Source organism: Pimephales promelas, chromosome 4 (genome assembly GCF_988280905.1).
Source record: "Pimephales promelas chromosome 4, fPimPro1.hap1.1, whole genome shotgun sequence".
Taxonomy (NCBI): domain Eukaryota; kingdom Metazoa; phylum Chordata; class Actinopteri; order Cypriniformes; family Leuciscidae; genus Pimephales; species Pimephales promelas.
The window spans coordinates 9,123,294-9,143,289 of NC_142772.1; the positions used below are offsets into that span (position 1 = coordinate 9,123,294).

At 37.7% G+C, this 19,996-nt stretch overlaps 1 protein-coding gene across 2 annotated transcripts in view; it reads left to right on the forward strand.

Moving 5' to 3' along the window:
• Positions 1-19,996, forward strand: part of fer (fer tyrosine kinase) — a 49,901-nt gene that overhangs the window by 23,314 nt on the left and 6,591 nt on the right. For both annotated transcript variants that reach the window (XM_039662324.2, XM_039662325.2), the window contains exons 10-18: positions 1,127-1,222; positions 1,330-1,533; positions 4,893-5,015; positions 10,631-10,687; positions 13,805-13,920; positions 14,055-14,149; positions 14,294-14,417; positions 18,809-18,963; positions 19,108-19,230. In XM_039662324.2, the coding sequence (XP_039518258.1) occupies positions 1,127-1,222; positions 1,330-1,533; positions 4,893-5,015; positions 10,631-10,687; positions 13,805-13,920; positions 14,055-14,149; positions 14,294-14,417; positions 18,809-18,963; positions 19,108-19,230 (1,093 nt within the window). The remainder of the gene's footprint in view (positions 1-1,126; positions 1,223-1,329; positions 1,534-4,892; positions 5,016-10,630; positions 10,688-13,804; positions 13,921-14,054; positions 14,150-14,293; positions 14,418-18,808; positions 18,964-19,107; positions 19,231-19,996) is intronic.

The window sequence follows — 19,996 nt, forward strand, 5'->3', positions numbered from 1 at the left end:
GACGCTGGTCATGTGTGTGTGATGCGTGTGACGTACAATAACAGAAGCTTACGCTATTAAACTAGTTAGCTGACTCGCGCAGAGGGAGAAATAAACGAATAGTTGAAATAAAGTCGTTATTTTTGTTGTTTTTTTGCGCACAAAAGTGTTCTCGTCGTTTGATAAACTTAAGATTGAGCCCCTGTAGTCACTTGGACTATTTTAACGATGTCTTTTATGACTTTTCGGGGACGGCAAGAGCCAGTCCCTCAAGAAGCCTATGGACTGTATGCAGGAGCGATTTTAATATCTTAAATATCTTAATTCGTTTTCCGAAGATGAACGAAGGTCTTACGGGGTTGGAACAACATGAGGGTGAGTAAATACTGACAGAATTTTCATTTTTGGGTGAACTAACCCTTTAAATGTATTAAAAGTATTGTATATTAGCATCATGCTTTTTCCTATTTTTACAATACAACTTGAACTTTTAACACACTTAAACCTGCAGAAAACCTGATTTGTAGCACATGAATCAGAGAAAATCAATTACATACAACAACAATTGCTATTACCAACAATAATTTTGACTTCTTAAACTGATTATTCCCAGCTGCACCCCAACACAATATTAATATGTGGGCTGTGATTTTATTTCAAGATATATGTGCATTTTGTTGTGTGATATAATTGTGTATAGTTTGATTTGACATGCGGCTGGTGTTGAAGCTGTCTGAAGAGGGCAGTGTGTCCTCAGTTTCTTTGCTGCACAGTATGATTTATTAAGACTTTTAAAAATGAAAACTTGCAGGGATTGTAAATGAGATTTTTCTTTTTCTAAAAATGTGTCATTTCAACTATTTTACTTTTGTATTCAAAAATCCATCCAAATATACTTGAACACTAAGTGTATGATTTTTATCTTACAAAACAGCGCTTTGGCTGTACCATATTACACTAAAAATCTGTGGGGTTAATGTTTTATTATTATTGAATGTGAGTAATGGTCCATAAAAATATAGTTTTATCACTGTCCCATGTCCAAAAAAAAAAAACCGTTTTTAATACTTTTTCTGCTAGACCTGCACAAGTATTTGATTTACCCTTTCATTACAACTTTGTCATGGACACGTACGTTTTATTTCAGGATAAAAGCAAAGACAAGGTATCAAAGTTTGACACCCTCAGACACTCCATCGCTGGAATCATCCGCTCGCCCAAATCCGTCCTGGGCTCTTCATCAGTAAGTTTCATAACTGAGTCTGCTGTTTTTTTCCATCAACACTTCCTCATTTCTATCCTGACCTGTCATATTCTCTGCTTGACCTCCTGGGTTTTGTCCCTCTTCAGTTTTTCGATGTGATACCCACTAGTGAGAAACCGCTGGGTGAGCAGGAGTGGTATCATGGTGCCATTCCCAGGACAGAGGCCCAGGAGTTGCTGAAGCAGCAAGGAGACTTCCTGGTGCGCGAGAGCCACGGCAAACCTGGAGAATATGTGCTCTCTGTGTTTTCAGACGGACAGCGCAGACATTTCATCATTCAGTTTGCTGATGTGAGTACATGATCAAAAAAGTTGTATCATTCTAAGAATACATTTTAAAGGGTACATATCATGCTTTTAAATCATTCATTTTTACATATAAATCATACCGTTGTGGTCTATATAAAACATAACTGCAATGCTTGGGTCTGAATTCCTCATTAAATAGCTCCACAAGCCCCTTTTCTACCCCTTTTCTGATGTGCGTCTTTGAGCGACCCGTTTCAAAGTGGCCCCTTTAAAGGACAACTCCGGCGCAAAATGAACCTTTGGTCTAATTACACATTGCTACCTAGTCAACCGTTATCTGAGATTTGTTTTCATGATTGCCGAATGTAAATAGTTTTATCTCTAAAAACAGTTTAGCCTATAACGCTAGTATAATGCTAGTATATAGGGCATAGAGTAATGACAAATAAAAATCGCTTGTTATTACCACTAACAATGCTCAAAATAGCCCCACAGTAACACGACAGCATAATAAGTGTCCCTACATTCAAACCGAAGCATTGAGAACTTTGTCAGTGTCCAAACAGTTCAATAAGAAGATATTTTATAGACACAGTCAACTTCGCGAATACAGGAAGAAGCCATCTTGGAAAAATAGTCTCGACCAGTCGATCTACGAGCGCCGATCCAAGTGCGCTGAACTGAGCAGAATCTCATATGGTCCGTTGTTTCCAGAAGAAACACAAACACAAACCGTTTACTTCTCTTCAATATGTACACGTAGCCTACTGTTCGCGCTCACCTTATCACCATATTCACATCTCACCGGTGCACTTGGATCGGCGCTCGTAGATCGACTGGTCGAGACTATTTTTCCAAGATGGCTTCTTCCTGTATTCGCAAAGTTGACTGTGTGTATAAAATATCTGCTTATTAAACTGTATGGACACTGACAAAGTTCTCAATGCTTCGGTTTGAATGTAGGGACCCTTGTTATGCTGTCGTGTTAGTGTGGGGCTATTTTGAGCCTTTTTAGTGGTAATAACAAGCGATTTTTATTTGTCATTACTCTATGCCCTATATACTAGCATTATACTAGCGCTATAGGCTAAACTGTTTTTAGAGATAAAACTATTTACATTCGGCAATCATGAAAACAAATCTCAGATAACGGTTGACTAGGTAACAATGTGTAATTAGACTTAAGGTTCATTTAGCGCCGGAGTTGTCCTTTAAATAAAAAGGAGATGCGTCATACCCCGCCCGCTCTCCAGGTCGATGAGTTCACGGTCGGTTCAAATCCACCCCGTTCGCCCATTATTGTGGTTTGATTAGATGTACGATTATATACAATACCTTCAAAGAACATTTTTATTCACACGTTAATAAAATGTCAACAACACAAGCCTTACATATTCGAGCTAGAGCGAACGAGTTGATAAAGACGACGACGAACCTGCAGAACAACCTCTTCATATGGATGTATTGGTATGTAAGTTAACTGTTTTCTGTTATTAGTGAAAGTCGACTATTTCTCTTGTTAAAACAAGCACACTGACAAGATAAATGACTACGGTCTAATCTTACCACAAAAAAAATCTGTATTGATAATATGATACGTTTAGAAAAGCATCAGAAAACACAGCAGCTAAATGACCATTGATGAAACTCAAGAACAATAATACTGCAGGCGTGTAACGTTAATTCAAAACAAAAACAAAGAAAGACAAAGGTACTGCTAAACCATGACCACCATGTGTTTTAAGAAAGTAAAGTACTTTATTTTTATTAACGATATGTACAGCTTATCGAAATGCTCTGTTCGTCGTCTCCAAAGATAGAAGGAATTTACCTCTCATTCAGACGAAGTCAATCGGCAAACCTTTCTTTATACTGGCGGAGGTTGTTGAAGCGGGAATCCTTGAAGTGCTTCAGGTCACTACATCCAACATTTTGACTTGCCCTCTCGTAACTTCTGCATTATTGAGCTCGGACTACAAAATCAAAGCGAGAAATAATAATGGCGGATTGCTCGAAGTGTTGGGCCGGTAGTCAATGTCCTTATTTGTCAGTTCCGCTGCAAATACGGTGATGTAATTGTTCAAAAAACGTAATAGAGAACAGAAAAATCTTAACAGGTTGAAAAATATGATCAAAACAGAATATAAAGATATAAACGAAGCACCTGAAGAGAATAATTTCATCTTTTCTGTACTTATAAACACTCCAAATATACAACAAAATGCATTTAAGGGCTAAAAAGGGGGATTTTGCATGATATGTGCCCTTTAAAAAATTAGTCAGATTAACCTCTTAACTGTCACCCCCCCTTTTTTGAATAGACATGAAAATGCACATTTCGAACTTAAATGGTTGTAATTCAAGAATGCTTTGGAATATAGATATATGATTGGTCTTGTTTTAAAGAAGACATTTGGCAGATTTTTGTAGAAGTGAAATAAATTAAGAAAGTGAAACAGAAAAAAAGTTATAGAAGTTTGAGTTTATGGAAATGTACAATGTAAAAACATTAATTATTCATATTTTACATAAAATATATATTTTCAAAACCTGGGCTACTCTAAAACGGCAGAAAGATCAAAGCCAAAAATCTGAACAAGTTGTGTTTCAAATTTTAGGTTGATATCTCAAAAAATGAGCTTTCAGTAAGATTTTGTTTGAGCGCAGTACCAAACTTTTTCACTAGGGCACAATCAGACTCCATTACTGCCCATATAAGGGCGTCTGCATTTCCATTTGTGTTTTGAGTGATATGAACCATTATTTTCACAATTTTCATACAATTTCTGAAGTAGAGATCCTATTCAGAAGTAGTATGGGAAGTTTGGCAGATTTTGAGATGAATTGAACCTCTAAGAAACACATACAAAGAACATGCATGTAAGTCATAGCTAGCTGCCACGTCACAAATGGTGAATTTATTATTTTTTTCTTGATATTTCAAACTTTTCAGACCTTTTTTTTTTTCCAAAATAATTGAATGGATTCTATCTTTTGAACTTTTGGCATGAAAACAAACTGAGGTTTCTACCATTTTTTCATGATTTTTCATGTTTACTGCTATTTTAAAATAAAGGTCTGAACACGCCTTATGAGTATGAAAATATTCTTGTTGCATATTGATAAATTATGGCTTCTCTGTAATATATTTTGAAAATCAGTCACCAAATATGGAAACTAGAGATTGTAAGCTTTCAAATGATATATAGTTTATCAATATTATTTAAGGTATTTACTAAGATATTATTGTTTTAAAAATATAGTGGCAAACGTCCCACCTGTGGGACGGTGACAGTTAACTGGTTAAATAAGTGAAGACGTAATCATGAAAAAAATATTATGTTATATTTGGTTTTGTTTACTGAACTCTCTGATTTCATTTTGCCTCTTTTTGTCTGCAGAATCAGTACAGATTTGAAGGCACTGGCTTCCCCACCATCCCACAGCTCATAGAGCATCATTACACGACTAAACAAGTCATCACCAAGAAATCTGGGGTCGTGCTCTTGAACCCCGTCATAAAGGTAAAACATTGTGTCTCTTTTCATTTTAACAAGCTGTTCTGCTCTCAGTCAGTAGTCATTTGCTGTGCCACTTCTGAGGCTATCACTTTTTTTTTTTTGGGGGGGCAATATGAAGCCATAAAGTTCTTTATTACAGAAATTCAGAGGGTACATTGCTCATTTCCCCTAACGTGTGCAACTACATTTGATATTAAATTGATGTCGTGCAGTGCAGTTCTCAAATCAGCCTGGCCTGCTGATGTAAAGTCCTGTGTGTGCTTTGATTTCTCTTTGGCTATGAAAAAAAAAATTTAGTGGTTTAGAAAATTTCGCTTTAGACTATTTCTTGATAGTGGTCCACACTGGCTGGAATCCCCCCTGGAGGTGTGTGTGTGTGTGTGTGTGTATCAGTCAGGTTGGATGATTACCTGCCATGCTGTTCCTCTGATGGGTTTTTGATGACGGGGGTAAAGCTCTCCATCCGAACATGTTGACTGAAATCATAATAGTGGTGATGTTTCTGCTGCAGCATGCAACACCCCTGTGAATGCTGGGATATGTTCAGACTGTGTAGAGCTGCACATTTTAATTGATAAAATCGAAATTGTAATATGGTCATATGGTCACAGTACTGTTCAAAGAGTTTTTTTATTAAAGGGTTAGTTCACCCAAAAATGAAAATTCTGTCAGTATTTGTTGTTGTTCCATGTTGTTCCAAACCTCTATGTGTTTATTTGTTCTGCTATACATAAAGGAAGATATTTGGAAGAATGTTTTAATCAAACAGATCTCATTCCCCATCGACTACCATAGTAGGAAAAAATACTATGGTAGTCAATGGGGAATGAGATCTGTTTGATTAAAACATTCTTCCAAATATCTTCCTTTGTGTTCAGCAGAACAAATAAACACATAGAGGTTTGGAACAACATAAGGGTGAGTAAATACTGACAGAATTTTCATTTTTGGGTGAACTAACCCTTTAAAAGTACTTTTATTTAGCATTAAACGTTCAATTAAAAGGGAAATAAAGACATTTATTACGTTAAAAGTGATTTCTATTTTAAATACAGTACACAGTGCTGGTCAGAATTACAGTCAGGTCCATAAATATTGGGACATCGACACAAATCTTTTTGGCTCTATACACCACCACAATGTATTTTAAATGAAACGAACAAGATGTGCTTTAACTGCAGACTTTCAGCTTTAATTTGAGGGTATTTGCATCCAAATCAGGTGAACGGTGTAGGAATTACAACAGTTTGTGGCTCCCACTTTTTAAGAGACCAAAAGTAATGGGACAATCGCCTGCTCAGCTGTTCCATGGCCAGCTGTGTGTTATTAATAAAAGGTCCAGAGTTCATTTCAAGTGTGCTGTTTGCATTTGGAATTGGTTGCTGTCAACTTTCAATATGAGATCCAAAGAGCTGTCACCATCAGTGAAGCAAGCCATCATTAGGCTTAAAAAACAAAACAAACCCATCAGAGAGATAGCAAAAACATTTAAGTGTGGCCAAATCTACTGTTTGTAACATTCTTAAAAACAAAGAACAAACCGGGGAGCTCAGCGACACCAAAAGACCCGGAAGACCACAGAAAACAACTGTGGTGGATGACCGAAGAATTCTTTCCCTGGTGAACAAAACACAACAGTTCCCTTCACAACAGTTGGCCAGATCAAGAACACTCTTCAAGAGCTAGGTGTATGTAAGTCAACAATCAAGAGAAGACTTCATACACACAACCGACGCTGCATCATAGAATGTCTCTGAATAGGTTCACGCCCACTTTTGGGGGAAACAAACTAGACTCCCCATAGACTTCAATACAAAATAACGGCAAAAACCAACATCCGTACACAGCCGACAGGCGTAAATAACTTAAGAAATCCCTTATATAGACCATGTCAAGTAATTATATGCACACCCTGCCTGTCATAGAGCGTGAAAGATAAAAAAATTTTTATGCCAGTTATCAACTAGCCCAGGCTATCTGCCATCATCATCATAAATTCATAATATATACATTAAGGTTTTTACTTTAAAAAACGAAATAAAATCATTCACTTGTTTACCTGGTGACTCGACGAGGTACAAGTAAATGTCCGGGTAAGACACCTCTGGCCACTGGGTGGGATTTGACACTGGAAGAATAAAGGGACATGTTTTTAAATTGGCCAAAATTAAGTTTGTGTATGTATATTTCACGCTCTATGGCAGGCAGGGTGGACATGTAATTACTTGACATGTTTTATATAAGTGATTTCTTAAGTTATTTACGCCTGTCGGCTGTGTACGGACTTTGGTTTTTGCCGTTATTTTGTATTAAAGTCTATGGGGAGTCTAGTTTGTTTTCCCCCAAAAGGGGGCGGGGACAAAATTGACCGTTAAAGGGTAACTAATCCCCTGGTCAGAGCCTGACTCCACCCACTGGCAATATTTGAAAATGCTGAAAAAGTGGGCAGACCCCAGCGGAGATAGAGGGGCAGAAATAGATGCTAAAACACTATCCTGATCGTTTTTAATACTCACAATTCCAATTCCTGACTCGCTACAGTGGTTTTGACGGCAAGATGGCTTTTATATTGCCAAGGGTGTAGCTCGCGTGGTGAGCTGAAACCTGCGTACAGTACGTCACGAAGTGCGGAACATCCAATAGGAAAATTCAACTGCAGTAGCCACCGGTCAACCTGAAGAGGGCAGCACTAAGACGTTTTTACGTCATATAATGTAGAAATAAAACACTTTATAAACAAATGTCAAAAAAGTTACTCGAATCAATGACTGGTATTAATGAAGATCCATTCTTGCAGATCATTTACTAAAAAAAGTTGGTTTAGTGTTTAGTTACTCTTGAAGTTCCCGGGTGTGCCGGTTGTGCGTATACAGAGGGTTCACCACAAGATGTAAACCATTGGTGAGCCTCAAGAACAGGAAGGCCAGATTAGATTTTGCCAAACAACATCTAAAAAAGCTTGCACAGTTCTGGAACAACATCCTATGGACAGATGAGACAAAGATCAACTTGTACCAGAGTGATGGGAAGAGAAGAGTTTGGAGATGGGAAGGAACTGCTCATGATCCACAGCATACCACCTCATCAGTTAAGCATGTTTGTGATAGTGTCATGCTTGGGCATGTATGGCTGCCAATGGAACTGGTTCTCTTGTATTTATTGATCATGTGACTTCTGACAAAAGCAGCAGGATAAATTCTGAAGTGTTTCGGGAAATATTATCCGCTCATATTCAGCCAAATGCTTCAGAACCCATTTGACGGCGTGTCACTGTGCAGATGGACAATGACCCGTAGCATACTGCGAAAGCAACCAAAGAGTTTTTTAAGCAATGGCCAAGTCAATCACCTGACCTGCATCCGATTGAGCATGTATTTCATTTGCTGAAGACAAAACTGAAGGGAAAATGCTCCAAGAACAAGCAAGAACTGAAGACAGTTGCAGTAGAGGCCTGGAAGAGCATCTCCAGGGATGAAACCCAGTGCCCGGTGATGTCTATGCGTTCCAGACTTCAGGCTGTAATTGACTGCAAAGGATTTGCAACGAAGTATTAAAAAGTGAAAGTTTAATTTATGACTGTTAATCTGTCCCATTACGTTTGGTCCCTTAAAAAGTGGGAGGCACATATACAAACGGTTGTAATTCCTACACCGTTCACCTGATTTGGATGTAAATACCCTCAAATTAAAGCTGAAAGTCTGCTGTTAAAGCACATCTTGTTCGTTTCATTTCAAATCCATTGTGGTGGTGTATAGAGCCAAAAAGATTAGAATTGTGTCGATGTCCCAATATTTATGTATCTTACTGTATTTTCCCCCTTGGTAAATATGATCAAAGATGGCTGTAAAAAAGTAAATCTGCATTGTTTATCCTTTTGATATTCTATTTTAAAAAAATGCAAAAATGTAACCTTTTATTGAAGTAAAAGAATTGAAAGTGGGGGGAAAATCACATTATGAAATAAATGTTTTTTCTCCAAAACACACTGGGAACAATTGCCCCCTTTTATTAAATACTTTTTGCAATCTTCTTTTGCCAAGATAACAGCTCTGAGTCTTCTCCTATAATGCCTGATGAGTTTGGCTAGAGATCAGAGACCATTCCTCCATACAGAATCTCTCCAGATCCTTCAGATTCCCAGATCCATGTTGGTGCTTCTTCTCTTCAGTTCAGACCACTTATTTTCTATAGGGTTCAGGTCTGGAACTGGGATGGCCATTGCAGATGCTTCCTTTTGTGATCAGTGGCCCATTTTTGTTTTGATTTTGATGTTTGTTTTTGGATCATTGTCCTGTTGGAAGATCCAAACATGGCCCGTTATAAGATTTCTAGCACAGGCTGTCTGGTTTTGATTTTTTCATTTGTTGGTATTTGATTGAATCCATGATGCGATGTATCCATTGCATCATGTTCAGAATCCATTTCCATTTGTTCAGAATCCATATCTGAACAAGATGTACAGGGTCTCTGGGATGTTTTTTTTTTTTTGAGTGTATGTTTTAATTGTCTTTGAATCTCCTTCTGAATCCTTGAATCAGTTTGTGATCAGTAAAAGCAGTTTGGGTCAACTCCAAAAATTTTATTAAAGCTACACTGTGTAACTCTTTTAGTTTATTCTTAGCTAAAAACACTTAGTTCTTTCAAAAATATATGTGCTCATTAATGTATATTTACTTCGTTCAAGTAATAAAGTATTCTCGTGAGTGTATAATATGCCATTGAAAATACATACGGGTAAGGGGTTCTAATGTCGGTCGCCATGTTGCATAATTCCAGCCTATAGCTTTCATTAGCTGCCCGTGAACGATGTCTACTGTCTTTGACCTTCACACATTGTAGTTGTAGCTGAGGCCTGGAAGAGTTTGGTTTATGATGTTGACATGACAAGACAACAATGTTTTTTCAGTGCTGCAAATCCACTTTGAATGCATTTCAAAAGGATGAGGACGGAATCCTGTTGGAATTGATACTAAAAAACTGTGTAGCAAGCACCAAAGAAGCATCCGGAGCTGAAATTCAGTTTTTTGTTTCCGATTTGCTGCTTTGAGACCAATCGCAACTGGGCCGTCTGACCAATCAAAGCTGAGTAGGCTCTCGAAAAGGAGGGTTTAGAGAGACTGGATCTTCGAACAAACCTTTTTCAACCTATTTGAGAAATTATGATCTGCAATGTATATTATGAAAAAAACTAAAGTGTTTTTTGACAATGAAACCTATTGTGGGAAACCTCCAAAACAAAATGAGGAACCAATAGCATAATGGGGCACTTTTAAGGAATATTTTGGTTTATTTACCTTGTGCGATTACCTTGAGTTTGTATTTTGCAAAGATAAATGGATTGTGTACATTGCTGTTATCACAATAGTGTATTAATTGTCAAATAAAGTTGTAAAAGTAGAGGTTCCACAATGAAAATAGTCTATGAGAGTCTCTGTCTATGAGAATGCTTTTGGAGAATGAGGTGATAATTGCATCATTATCATTCATCAGAGTAACAGCACAGTGACTGACCCACAGGACGCTCAGCATCTCTCTTCTGTTTGTCTCTGCACGAGTCATTAGTTCATTAATGAACGTGTGTCAGAAAGATAATTTGGTATTTTTGTTTGTTTGCTCAGGATAAGAAATGGATTCTCAATCATGAGGACGTCATTCTTGGAGAACTCCTTGGCAAAGTAAGTCCACATCCATTGTGCTTGTGTTTGAAACTGTTTTAGAAAAATACGGCGGTGGTACTATGGTACAGTGATCAGATGGTAATACCATGGGACTTTGATGGAGATAGACATACGCTACCATTCAAAAGTTTGGTGTCAGTACAATTAAGTTATTTTGCCAGAAATTAAAATTCTGTCATTAATTTCTAACCCTCATGTGGTTTCAAACCTGTAAGACTTTCGTTTATCTTCGGAACACAAATAAAGATATCTTTGATGAAATCTGAGAGCTTTCTATCCTTCATGAACAGCTACATAACTACCACTTTGACGCTTCAAAAAATGCATAGATCGTAAAATTTAAGCATTTATTTACATATAAACATTGATCAGTGAACATAAACAGAGGCTTAGCCGAACTTGCTTGACACACAAGACATCAAGCGAACGTTCTTGAGCTTCCGTTGGTTTACCACAACTGATGTGTATGTTGATTAGGGTTGGGTATCGTTTGAATTTGAACGATTCTGATTCCGATTCCGATTCCTTGTTTCGATTCCGGTTCCGAACGATTCTCGATTCCGATTCTTTTAAGAGGCAGGGTCAAAAAAGTTTAGCTAACCTTGCTAACCAACGGCCTTTCTGAAGGAAATAATCCTTTCTGAAGGAAATACTCCTGTCACAAATACTCCTTTTGTCACAAATTTTGCATTTTGCCGAGATTTCGTTATTTTTAGAAAAGTGAAGCCACACTTTGGACCACTGACGTAAGCTACTCATGTTCGACTCGCGCGGTTATGCCAACACTTCCGGTAGACGCTTCTTCGTTGGTGTTGTTCAGTGGTTTCTTCTTCCGCTCGGCGGACTGTGAATATCGAAACTAGGAATCGAAATTTTAACTTTTAAACGATTCCGGGAAAAACGTTAGTCCCGGTTCCAATCGATACTCGATTCTCGATACCCAACCCTAATGTTGATGAATGTTTATATGTGAATAAAAGCCTAAATTCAATCTGTTCTTAATCTGGACTAAAACCCCTCAATTCATATGGATTTATTTTACGATCTCTTAAAGGTTCTGTAAGCGATCTTGGGTGACGTCACTTCTTGTTGACGCTCAAACTATTGTCAAACAAAACGGAGGCTAGCTAGACGCTCCCTGCTCCGCATCTCGTCTCCTCCCCCTCCCTTCCGTGCTTCCTGAAACAGTTGTGAAGGTGCATTTCTTAAAGGGAAAGTTGCTCACGTGCTAACGCTGCTGCTGTAATGATGGCTTAACCAGCTGTTTCATGCTCTGTGTGAGTAAATTGAATACGTTTAGTTGATACTAGAGCCCGACCGATAAAGGATTTCGAAGGCCGATACTGATACAAATATTTTTGGGTTTTAAAATCCGATATATCGGCCGATATTTTATTTATTTTTTTATTTTAGTTATAGTCACAAATTTTGTCATGCTTATTTGTGTTTAGAGAACTGATGGGGATGTTCTTTTAATTGTTATTCAAGCAATGTATGTATCGTGACCAACTCAACGAGTGTTGCCAATAGGAACGGTGTAGAGTGCCCTCTGGTGGACAAACTATACAACTCCAACACTCATGACATGGTTGAAGCGTGTTTCGTCCGTTTTAATTTTATTGTTGAAATATTCATTTATCTGCCATTATAACTGCCGATACTGATAGTTTGGAAAATGCCTAATATCGGTCTACCGATATATCGGTCTGGCTCTAGTTGATACTTAAGTCAATGTGTAATGTCACCAAGTTAGCTTAGTGCTTTTATAAATTGCAGAGCAGAATACAGAAAAAGAGAAACATTATTTGAGAATCGTTACAATTATATAATTATAGGTATAATTAGGTTATAATTATAGCTTCCATACGAGGACGCAATAATAGCAAGATAACGTTAGCTTTGCGTTTCCCAGTGAGTTTAAAGAACGGCGTCTGCGTAAACAAATTTGGTCAAAGTTGTTAATACTCTATAAATGAACATTTAAATTCATAACAAACAGTGGATGAAAACAATCATTCACATAAATTGTCGTCCTACTATTAATTTGATTGATCACAATACAGATTGATCGCTAGCTGCTACAAACATATGTTGTATTCACCAAAGTTAACGCTAACTGCATAGTGCATAGTTCTAGCTAATTATAGCGTTGTGTGGGTTTGGCAAACATAAGCATCAAAAGAGAAGAATTTAACGTTACCAACCTGTCCAGCAAAAACAGAGCAACCTGAATGTCGGACTGGAAGCCGTTCCGCCATCTTTCGAATGCTTTACCGATGTAAATTCGGTACTTCGCGCGTTCTTTATCCTTTTTGGAAGTTGATCATCGGAACGTCGTCTCTTTGGTCGTGTGTCGGCCATTATTCAAACTTCCCTCTTGATGCTTTTCTCTCCCTCACACCCCCTTCATGTGTACGCGCACTAACCCCCCAGACCCACCCTCAAATGTTTCTTGCCAGTGATTGGCTGGAACACTGTTTGTTATGTTTCGTGGTGCAGGTTAGCCAAGTTTGTTTTTGTTGCCGTTTGTGGAGCCTGTGGTGTCTAGAGAGACCACGTTTTTTGACTGTGTGTTCAGGGGACAGGCAGCTAGCGGATAGTGAGATGTTTGCTGTTTGTGACAAAAATATTTTGGCCTGACATCACTTAGAGCACCTTTAATGGACTTTTTGAAGCGTCAAAGTGGCAGTTGTGTAGCTGTTAATGAAGGGATAGAAAGCTCAGATTTCATCAAAAATATCTTCATTTGTGTTCCGAAGATGAACTTAAGTCTTACGAGTTTTAAACAACGTGAGGGTGAGTATTTGATGACAGAATTTAATTTTTTTGGTGAACTAACCCTTTTATAACCCCTTTAACCCTTGTGCGAAATAACATATTTTCACTATTAATTAGGTTGACTGGTTGACAGGCCTGTTAAAAAATGACAGCAAAACAAACACAAAACTAGTCGACCAAATAATGTGTTGGATAATTTGTTGTCTAAAGTTACCCGTCGCTATTACCACTAATAAGGTGTATGTTCAGAAAGCCATGTGACGGGGCATGTCTAGAAAACTGCCATTGTTCTTTTTGGTATTTTGCTAAGTGCTTTTGGACAAATGTTGTTTTTAGGGAAATTTTGGTGAGGTTTTTAAAGGAACGCTGCGAGATAAAACCCCAGTGGCCGTGAAAACTTGTAAGGAAGATCTACCACAAGACCTCAAGATAAAGTTCCTCTCGGAAGCCAGGTGAAGACCCATTCCCTGTTGCATGCTTTACGTCATACTTTCTCATTCTTCAAAACGTTCACTTCTAAAAATAATAATGAGTGATGAAATAATGTGGTCATGTCCATATTCATGTATGCTTTCTCCACCTCTAGGATCCTGAAGCAGTATGATCACCCGAACATTGTGAAGTTAATAGGCGTCTGTACCCAACGGCAGCCCATTTACATAGTAATGGAACTTGTAACAGGTCAGTAAACTGGATCTTCGTCTCAGCCATTAGTCACTGAAACACATTCTCGTTAAAAGTTGGTGAATACTTGTTTGGGATGTTGGTGTCTCTTTTAATGTATTGCACATCTATAGCTCATTTACTTTGTCCATTTTTCAATAGGTGGGGACTTTTTATCATTCTTAAGAAAGAAAAAGGAGGACCTTAAGACAAAGCAACTGGTAAAGTTTGCATTAGACGCTGCTGGAGGAATGGCGTACCTGGAGCTAAAGAACTGCATACACAGGTAAGAAAAACTGAAAGCTTCAGATTTAAAAATGATACACCTTATCCTAACAAAAACTTGTCCGACTAAACTTAAAAGAATGTAAACAATATTATATACATATATTTGCATAACCCAAACTGTCTGTTTTAGAACATCTATTGTTGTATCTATGTATTTTGTCGGAACCTCTTTGCCTTTCTATACTTTGGGTACACACATGTTCTGAACGACTACTTTTACTAGTCATTAAGAAAACTTTATCATATGAAAAATGTAACCTCTATGACCTCATAACTTGGTACTGAATTGTAACATTCTGGGGATCCCCTACCAAGAATTATTATTTTTTGGTTAACCGCTTAAAAATGGCTTTTTTGGTCATTTTTAGACAGACAATTAAAAGAAAAGGACACTTATACAGCAATAAAATATAAATTTGATTTCACTCACTTAGCCTATCACTTGAAGAAAAAATCTCAATAAAGAGATAATGATAATATTTTAACAATCTGAAACGCAGGTATCAAGCGCGAAGCGCAAGTAACTTTGTGGGCGGGTCTTGGGTGCTATAGCTATATTTCCAGCGGGCCTGGCGCAAGTTTAAAGGGGTTGGTCTGAAGTAGCCTCATTATTCATAGGTGTGGTTTGGGCACAACGTGAAATAAACCAATCAGAGCGTCATTCAACATGCCCTTTAAGAGCAGGTGTGCATGTTGCATGACGGATTGTTATTATAAAGGCAGGTTTACATTTATCTACATTTATCATTCAGTTTAGAGTTTTGTAGTCTTGAATTGAAAGACTAAGTGAAATTTATAATTAATTAATATTTATATGGGTATATTATACACATGTGTATTAAATGAAAGTATAAAGTAAGTAATTTATATCATATTTATGTAGAGAAGTAGCTACATTATTGCATCAAACTTTAAAACTGCTCCGCGTCGGCCGGTTCACGCCTCGTCGTCGTCCATTAAAACCTGACAATGGACACCTCGAAGGGCATTAACCCGCTTATACCATGGTCACTTGCCAAATAAAACATTTTTAAAACATTAGCTGCTAGTTTATATTTTAATTAGGCTAAATCAAGTTTTTACAAATAATAACTCGCCTGGTTTATTTAGCAACCGGAGATATTTATAGTCCGCTCAGCTTGTAAAACCCTTCAGGTTCAAAAATGCATTTTTTTTTTTCATGAAACACAAAGGTAGGCATAGTTATTTGTATTTTTTTTAATTACACATAAAACAATTAATCAAACAGGCTTCTTAGGCTTGAAACGCTGTACTCTCCTCCTGGCTTGGTTGTCTGGACAGCTGCGTAAAACTCCCGCAGGGTCTTATTCAGAGCAGCAGCGGTGTCATTTTCTTTGCGACGTTTCTCCGTTTTATTTACATTTTTTCTTTCTTCAGCAGCATCCCAGTCGTCAAAGTTGTCATATTCTCCATAAATGTTAAAAGAAATAACCAAGTCGCTCATTGTTGTATTAGTAGGCTATGGAATATCTAACTAACGTTAGATGTTTGTTTTGATAGAGCAAATTGTTAACGGATACTTTGACTGCCTGTTGCTATGGTTACTCAGCTGTTGTGGGCAGCGCATTTATTTATTCATTTCGAATGGTAAACAGGCAGTTTCACCAGAACTACTTTACTAGGTGTCCTCATATCACTTTTTAACGGACACCCTGCAGCCAATCAGAATCGAGTATTCACCCAGACCATGGTATAATTAGTAATATCCTCTTAAACCATCCAACTAGCAGTAGCCCAAGAGTACCTTACTTTTTCTTTATCTGAACAACTCAGCCACCCATTAAAACATCAGGACCTTGCGGCACCTTCCCGTCCAATTCGTCTTGCTTCTTTCTGGTGGTGATTTTTAAACTGTGAAATGGGCTTTGGTGCATTGTGCTGTTTGAGGCTGAAGCCAGCCGGCTGAATACATGTCGCTCAGAAATGAGCTGTAGGCGCTCTATCAGCACCCTGCAAAAAATCCATTTACTATCAGACATGATCATGTTAGGGGTGACGGTGGTTTGAGCACCTTTCTGTCAGATCAGCCCTCTCTCCTCCGCTACCCCCCCCCCCCCACTGTCTTTCTCCGTCTCATGTCAGCAAGGCAATTTTTGGGATGTGACAACCTAATATGCTTGTGTAGCTGAGGATGTCTGCTCAGCATAAATGCCAGCAAGAGGCACAGCAGTGGCTGTGGACTAGAATCTTAAATCACTGGTTGGGGATGAAGAGAATAGATAGAATCATCTTCCTTGTATGAGATTAGTTACGAATCTAATGATCGGCTTTTGTAGACTTTTTTTTTTTTTTTTTTTTAAAGGGCCTATTCCTTTAAGATTTTGAACGTTGTTATATGAAAACTCATCACTTATTTTTTTATTTTTTTTGGTCTACCCTGCCAATGTTCAATCAGTGCCAATAGTTATGTAATGTCTGGACTGGAGAGTGTCTTTAAAGGATTAGTTCACTTTTGAAAAAACTTTTGCTGATAATTTACTCACCTCCATGTCATCCAAGATGTCCATGTCTTTCTTTCCTCAGTCGAAAAGAAATTAAGGTTTTTGATGAAAACATGCCAGGATTTTTCTCCTTATAATGGACTTCAATGGGAACCGGATGGTTCAAGTTCCAAAAGACAGTTTCAGTGCAGCTTCAAATGTCTTTAAATGACACCAGACGATGAATAAGGGTCTTATCATGCGAAACGATCGGTTATTTCAAAACTTATTCCAAAAATGTAACTTTTCTAAGGACAAATGCTAGTCTTGCTCTATTCTGTGAGGCGCGTTTGTAACGTCACATAATACGTAATAACATCAGCTTAGCTAACATCATTTTAGGACATAATGAGACTTTTTAAGGTATATTTACAAGACAAGGATGCACTACAAACAGAAAAGCTTTTAAAAGCTTTGTGTTTTTCGCATACAAACAACAACATTGTCACAGCAATCCCAGTTCACACGGATCCACAAAAACAACTAAAAACACTATATTATGCTGCCAGGCCAGTAGTTGGCGATGTCACTTTATAAAGAAACACTACGTTTTTGTGTCGACACGGAGAGGATAACGGTATCGTTTTCAAAAAACTTGCACTTTAAAACCATTTTCAGGCCCTAAAATACCGCAATCGTGTAAATGAACATTTAAAAACAGAATGCATTTATGCGATATCATGGCTGAGTATTCTGTTGAGTAAACGGCCCCTTAAAGGATTAGTTCACTTTTAAAAAAAACTTTTGCTGATAATTTACTCTCCCCATGTCATTCCAAGATATCCATGTCATTCTTTTTTCAGTCGAAAAGAAATTAAGGTTTTTGATGAAAACATTCCAGGATTTTTCTCCATATAATGGACTTCAATGGGAACCAAACGGTTCAAGGTCCAATAGACACTTTCAGTACAAACTGCAAACTGTTCAAAGGGCTTTAAACGATTCCTGTCAATGAATAAGGGAATATCTAATCAAGCGAACCGATCGCTCATAAAAAAAAATGGTCGCCTTGCTCTGTTCTGTGATGCACGTTCGTGACTCTCCTGTTCAAACTCGTTTATCAAAATGAAGGAATCTTTTCCCGAGTTAACTCGTTCATTTCGTTCGTTAAATGAACCAAATGACACGAAAAAAGATTTGTTCATTTTGACACTGAAACTCTCATTTGGACCTTGAACCGTTTGGTTCCCACTGAAGTCCATTATATGGAGAAAATCCTGGAATGTTTTCGTCAAAAACCTTAATTTCTTTTCGACTGAAGAAAGAATGACATGGGGTGAGTAAATTATCCTCCTTTAAGTAAAATAGAGTAAGAATGTGGTTAAAAACATGTTTCCCCTCAATGTGCAAGTGCAAGTATAAAATCTGTCGTCCAACGTCTTGTTTTTGTGGAAGTATTTGTACCGTATCCATGTCTGTCCCTCCAATTTTGAATCCTGCAATCATTTTCAAGGTTTTGAAGTTTATAGAAAGAGCGATGTAGAAATCAATATCACACCCAGTGCTGCTTGTTCTGCAGTTTAAGTCACTTTGTTACTGTGAAGTTTTGAGAAACAGATGAGAATCTTTGGATATTCTCACCAGCTGGACTCACCAGACTTGGCCGCGGACGGTCTCATTGGGCACTTTTTCTAGACTGGGGATGTTCATAACTGCAATCACTGTATAATTGTCTAGACTGTTTACGCCATTCCCCGACAACTGTTTTTTTTTTTTTGTTTTTTTTTTGGCAGAAGTTGACTTTAATTTAAACCAGTTTTGGCCAATTTTCCTGTAGATTATTTTGTTGGCAGATGTGAATTGTCCAATCAGAGTCGTGATTGTGGTCTGAGAGTGCATGCATTGCATTATTCATTATGTGATATTACGGTTTCTCTGAATCTTGCAGAGACCTGGCTGCTCGTAACTGCCTTGTGGGAGAGAACAATGTGCTGAAGATCAGCGATTTTGGGATGTCCCGACAGGAGGACGATGGCATCTACTCCTCATCAGGACTGAAACAGATCCCAATCAAGTGGACGGCACCGGAAGCACTGAACTATGGTAAAGCACCCATGTGGTCTGTGCTGCCTCGAAAATGATTCTTTTTACAAACATAATAGGAGTGAATTGGTTGCTATGAATTTGTATATATTTTGGTTAAGTAGTGGATTCAGATTGATGTTTGACATGTTGTTTAAACCACAGGGAGATACAGCTCAGAGAGTGATGTGTGGAGTTATGGGATCCTCCTGTGGGAAACATTTAGCCTAGGAGTGTGTCCTTACCCGGGCATGACCAACCAGCAGGCTCGAGAACAGGTTGAAAAAGGTACTAAATGAATTCCAAATTTATTTGAAATGTTTCTACATTTATTAAAATGGTACATTTTTCTTTTATATTTGATTAAAGGTGAAGTATGTAGTTTCTGCAACACTAGCGAAATTCGAAAAAACAAAACAAAAAAAAAACGTCACAATCACAGCTCTTGAGGGGTTTGTGAAGGCATGTCTCAACCGGTAGACGTATTTTCATTTGAAACAAATCGAGGCTTGGACCCGGAAACAGTAAGGACCCAAGCCAAAGCATGTTTTATGGGTAATCCCCTAGTGCCTGGTTACAAATCAGACAAAATCACTCGTTTAAACTACGTTATAACGACCATTAATGTCTTTTAACTTTGATATACTGTATATAGATGAAGCTATAGATTGTGAAATTAAACATTTCTCGTTCTTAGTGTTTTTTTAGTTAGCTTGCATATTAGCATAGATCTGCAAATATTGTCAATCGAAAAGGCAATTTTCATAGCATCTGGATGATGTAATATTTTTAGATTGAGATTTGAATCACAAGTTCAAAAGCAGTAGCATAGCAAGTTCATGAAATAAGCAAGTTAGCATAGCAAGTAGCATAGCAAGTTAATAAATAGCAAGTTCAAAAGCATTCTCCAATCATGATCATAATAAATATGATACAAGCATAATTCATGCTTGTGATTGAAAAAAAATTATATTATTTCTTATTGCTTAATAACAATGTCGCAACGCATACCCAAAAATGTAATTTCTTTCATTTTAACTCAATAAATAATCAG